The following is a 5,362-nucleotide window of genomic DNA, read 5'->3' as shown; positions in this document are numbered from 1 at the left end:
ATTGTGTGGATACCTTCCTTGTGTGGACGCGTTTTGGGGTGGCATGCGTGCCATTGCCAAAAGCAAAACCGTGAGGCTGCGGCCAAAGCAGACAATATCCACATGCGGGGGTTACTGGGATGTTACATTTGGTATCAGAGCCTGGACCCGGGCCGGTGTGCCAGCGAGGGCGCTGGACTCCCATGAGGGGGGTGGATTGTGAAGTCCCACATCGGTTAGGAAGGAGAACGAAGCATGCCATATATATGGGTGTGGATACCTTCCTTGTGTGGACGCGTTTTGGGGTGGCATGAGTGTCATTGCCAGAAGCAAAACCGTGAGGGCCGCGGCCAAAGCGGACAATATCCACATGCGGGTTGCTGGGGTGTTACAACTTGCAGCACGCATAGGACCTCCAGCTCCCTTGTAAAAAACAGCACGTGCACGTGTCACGGTCGTAGATTCTACTCTTGTTGACAAGTGTCGGGTAGTGATAAATCTCTTGATAATTGATCGCTGTCTTTATCTCAGGACGAAGGCCATTCACGAACTTAATGCACTTAGCCCTTTCACCACCCTCACCATGATAATGAGTACAATAGCGAACCAGAGCATCAAATTTTGCAGCATACTCTACCACTGTATCATTCCCTTGCTTCAGCTCGAGAAATTCAACTTCCTTCTGACTCCTCACATCATCCGGGAAATACTTCTCAAGGAAGACCCTTTTGAAGTTGTCCCAATTCAATTGCACTCCTCCATCAATCATCCTTTGAAGTGCTCCTTCCCACCAAAAATGGGCATCAACAGTCAACATGAAGGTAGCCAACCTCACCTTCTGAGCGAGAGGACACTCCATGGCATTGAAAATCTTCTCGATCTCCAATAGCCAATTCATCGCAACATCTAGGTCATATCCTCCTTTGAAAGTAGGTGGATTATTTCGTTGAAATTGCTCCAACCAGTTAGGAGCGACTTCAGCCCTATTGTTGTTACTCACAGCTTGTGCCAATGCTTGGAGGGCACCAGCAATCACACGATCATTTCTACCAGTCATAATCTAAGAAAATAGTACACACAATCAAATAAACAACAGACATAATCAATCATCACGCTAGCATAAATTTCACAATTAATTCATTCCATCATTCAACAATCAAACAAGCATAGTAGACTCATAACTAACGGCCGATTGGATCGACCTGCTCTGATACCACTAAATGTGACACCCTCTACCCCGCATATCATAACACATAATAATAAAATTTGAATAATAAAACATTTTATAATTAAAAAAAAATCTAACGTGTTCAGATAGAGAGTACCACATGCATAACTTAACAAAATCAGCAAAATTTAAAAAAAATAAAATAAAAGTAAAGTCTCCAAAAATAATTTAATAAGTGAACATTCTAATTTAATCATATCTACGCCCCGATGTCACATGTCCTATCAGAGCAAAGCCAAACTTTGAAGCCTAAGCTTCATCACCTACATTTTCAGTCTCATGCTGATAATCACCTGTACAACAGTCAAAGGAGAACAACAAAAAGAAAAGGGAGTGAGAAACATCTCACTCTAGCTCACAGTGTATAAATACACACCGGATAGCCAAACACAAACAAGACAGATATAGCACAGATTTATTAATAACAATATTACATCTCACTCATCCAAGACATAAAATATCAATTAATTATATAACATTGAAAATGCACATGTATGGACACAGACTACATATTATCATGCATGTGGCGCCAGTAAAACATCACATGGCATATTGCTGCTAGCAATATACTAAGAGCAGTCTAGGAGTACATGTCGGGTCACACCCTCTGCGCACTCTCACTAGAAGGATATACTACCAGAGTCTCGTCGGGATAGCTAGGCCGCGCAAGATACATCCCATGCACACAATGGGCGAGACTGGGACTTCCAAACCGAGCTATCCCCAAGGACTAATCCCCAAAGCTTTTACACTAGGGGGCCTTCTCTGGCGGTGTATTCCATATCGTACCCTTAAAACACGTATGCAAATGATGCATGTCATTCAAGACTCTATGCATTCTCATATCTCATTATCATTTCTCATGGTCATTTCACATCATATTTCATTATCACATTTCATATCTCATGTTTCAATCACATTTCACATTATCTCATCATATTCACAAGGCCTCCACAAAGCACTTTAATTTATATCAAAACTCATTTATTTATAAAATTAAATACATATTTTTACATCTCATCAAACAAGAAATATAATAGAGCAATCAGAAATCAAAACAGAAAATATTTATATTTTGCCTATTTCTCATAGAGTTTCCCATAGGAACTCATATCAAAACATATTTATTCTCAAAATTAATCACATACTTACACATCACATTCAACAAGGAATATAATAGAGCAATCAGAAATAAAAATAGAAAATATTTATATTTTGCCTATTTCTCATAGGGTGTCCCATAGGAACCCATAGAGATCTCAAATCATATAATTAATTGCATATAAGAAAAATAATAAACAAAACAGATACAATTGGGAGAAACCCCTCATACATAAGCATACAAAAAAAATACAGCAAACACAGGATTGGGGGCCAATCCCACTACCTAGCATATATTCCCACACCCAGAGCAAGATTTCTCACTCCCCCCTTACCTCGATAAGCAGGAGCCGAATCTTGTTGGTCGCCCCCTCTAGGTTCCCCTTCGTCTTCAGAGAGAAAGGAGGAAAAAGATTAGAAAATGAATAAATGAATTTTAAAGAGTGCAAAACGCTCTAGTTATAGGCATCAGGTCGCGACCAGAACGGCCTGTTCCAAAACCGGAACGGCCCGTTCTGGACTCCTTCGTCACCTCAAAATTATGCCACTGGAACGGGCCGTTCTGAACTCATTAAAGATATGTAAAAAATGTAACCGGAACGGCCCGTTCTTCAATCAGAACGGCTCGTTCTCGATTTGAAATTTGCTTATAAAATCATGTACCGGAACGGCCCATTCTTAAATCGGAACGGCCCGTTCTGGTTTCAATTTTTTCTCATAAAAACATGTCTTGGAACGACCTGTTTCGATGCAAGGTTTATATGCCATTCTAGTAGTTTGGAACGGCCCTTTCCAATTTCGGAACGGTCCGTTCTGGGCTACTAATTTTTTTTTTGGAAATAATAATTATTAAAATATTTATATTCATTAAAACATCTAAAATATTTTATAAAAACCATTTAATTTGTTAAAATAATCATAAAAAATTAATCTCTATATATAAAAATAATAATTACAATTAATTATTATATTGGTAAAAATTTTCAGGATGTTACAAAGGCGGCCAACTTTGATTAGAAGCTTACCTTTCCAATGCAAACCCTTTTCAGACATGAGTAGCCTTCGACCGAAAAGAGATCGAAGAAAACCCCAATTTGAGGGTCTTTTGGTCTTTTTCATGATATAAGAGCTAAGTTTCGTCCACTTCCTCACTTTATTAGAGGTAAAGTTTCCTCAAATAGGATCAAAACACATTTGAACATGAATCCTTTCTCTATTTAGTGTTTGTTTGCACAAATAATTTATTTAAGATGTTACTTAATAAGTTCCTATGTAATTAAAAATTGTTTTAGTCTTAAAATTTAATAAGTCGCATATATATATATATATATATATATATATATATATATATAAACACTGATACAATTTTAAAGTACATAGATCTATCATTATTTAAGTATATATAAGATGTTATTTCATTTTCAAAATTAAAAATTACAAATTAAATTTTAACTGAAAATAAAACAAAAGACTTAAAAATATTTTTAATCGCTACAAAATTAATTGTTTCTAATTCTAGTCCTTGTAAAACTTTTTCTTTGTTTTTCATTTCTCTAAAATTGAAACTATTATTTTTAATCTAAATCTTTTGTGTGACCATTTTTAATCACTTTTTTTTATTATAAGATTGAGCAAACACCCTAAGTCTTACATAGGACTATTAGTGATATCATATTAATAATTGACACCATTAAAAATTCGTTTAAATTAACTGTTATTCATCTACTTTAAAATAACTGTTAGGAACAAAAAATATCGACTTTAAATTTTATAGAGATGAAAATCAAAGAAAAATATTTTATGGGGATCAAACTTAAATTTATTTATTTATTTTATGAGGACCAAAAACAATGTTTATAAATTTTAGAATGATAAAAAAAAAAGAAATTTTTTTTACATAGATCAAAATCAAAACTCCAAATTTTACAAAGATTAAAAATATATTTAAGACAAATAAAAATATAAAAGTTACTAAAAAATTTTAAAAAATTATATTATGCATTAGAATGATATGGAAAGTAATAAAAATAATTACTAGTTGTCATTCACCTATCTATAGTTTATAAAATAAAATAAAATTATTAATAAAATATGATAAATCAATTATATATAATCATCATGATTAAAAATTAAAATCATAGATTTTAAAAATTAAAAATTAACTCTATATATTTTATAAACAAATTATTGAATAAATATTAACAATAAATTTATTCCATATTTTCTATTTTAGAGAAACAAAAAGTTACGAGATTTTTTTATTATAATAGGAGAATGTGGATTTTGGAGGGAAGAGATAAACAAAAATTGGAGAAGAGAAAAAAAATATAGAAGAGAAAAATCTATTAGAAGGATAAACAAAAGCTTTTAGAGGGAATAATAAAAAAATATGAAACTGTTTTTAGTAAAAGAATGAAAAAAAATGAAAAACTATTTATGTCAATGCAAGGATTCAAACTTTGATATTTTTCAATAAGTTTCCACATAAATGCATTAGCTAAGTAATAATCTATACTGAAAAAATTATTAAAATAAACTCAAAATATTTTATAAGCTACTAATAAAATATTTTATAATTTTGTCTAAACACTCTTATAAATACTTATAAAATAAGATAAGTACAAATAAATTATTCATAAACTCTTCCAAACGAGATTTTAATATTTTGATTAACTTTCTTTCACTTCTTTACATTTCCATTCCCTTCTTATCAATTTTTCCTTTCCCAAATAAAGCATAATACTCTGTTTTAGAAACGAGAAATAAATAAAGGGAAAAGATGGGAAAAGAAGAGTAAAGAAGAAAAGAGAATAAGTAAGAACTATTGTAAATAAAACTTCTTGGTATGAGAGAAATAAAAATAATGTGAGGTTGAATATTTTAAAATATATATTTTTTAATTTAAATAATTATAGTAATTAAAAATATTATAAATGCATTTATCATTTTACCCCAGTAATAACTTAGTCAATATGTCACTACAAAAAAATGTGTGATTTGTGACGGTTATTTTGGTAGTTTCTGGTAGTTAAAAATTGCCACAAATGGCATTAC

At 32.4% G+C, this 5,362-nt stretch overlaps 1 protein-coding gene across 1 annotated transcript; it reads right to left on the bottom strand.

Moving 5' to 3' along the window:
* Window positions 1-367: 367 nt before the first annotated feature.
* Window positions 368-1,036, bottom strand: LOC145958573 (uncharacterized). Its single transcript, XM_083076079.1, has 2 exons — window positions 810-1,036; window positions 368-704 (listed from the first exon to the last, which is right to left on the bottom strand). The coding sequence occupies exons 1-2, from the start codon at window positions 1,034-1,036 to the stop codon at window positions 368-370; spliced, it is 564 nt and encodes a 187-aa protein (XP_082932205.1).
* Between the last annotated feature and the right edge of the window lie 4,326 nt (window positions 1,037-5,362).

The sequence above is a fragment of the Cajanus cajan genome, chromosome 6, assembly GCF_000230855.2.
Source record: "Cajanus cajan strain Asha chromosome 6, NIPB_CcT2T_4, whole genome shotgun sequence".
Classification (NCBI taxonomy): Eukaryota; Viridiplantae; Streptophyta; class Magnoliopsida; order Fabales; family Fabaceae; genus Cajanus; species Cajanus cajan.
The sequence above is the reverse complement of the archived record's forward strand: the minus strand, read 5'-3'. Positions and strand labels throughout refer to the sequence as shown.

What these genes read in the sequence shown, in the direction of transcription:
- LOC145958573 (XM_083076079.1), bottom strand. Translation starts at nt 1,036, where the DNA reads ATGACTGGTAGAAATGATCGTGTGATTGCTGGTGCCCTCCAAGCATTG. An exon ending in CCTCTCGCTCAGAAGGTGAG is followed by an intron (nt 705 to 809) that starts GTTGGCTACCTT and finishes CAACTTCAAAAG; the next exon opens with GGTCTTCCTTGAGAAGTATT.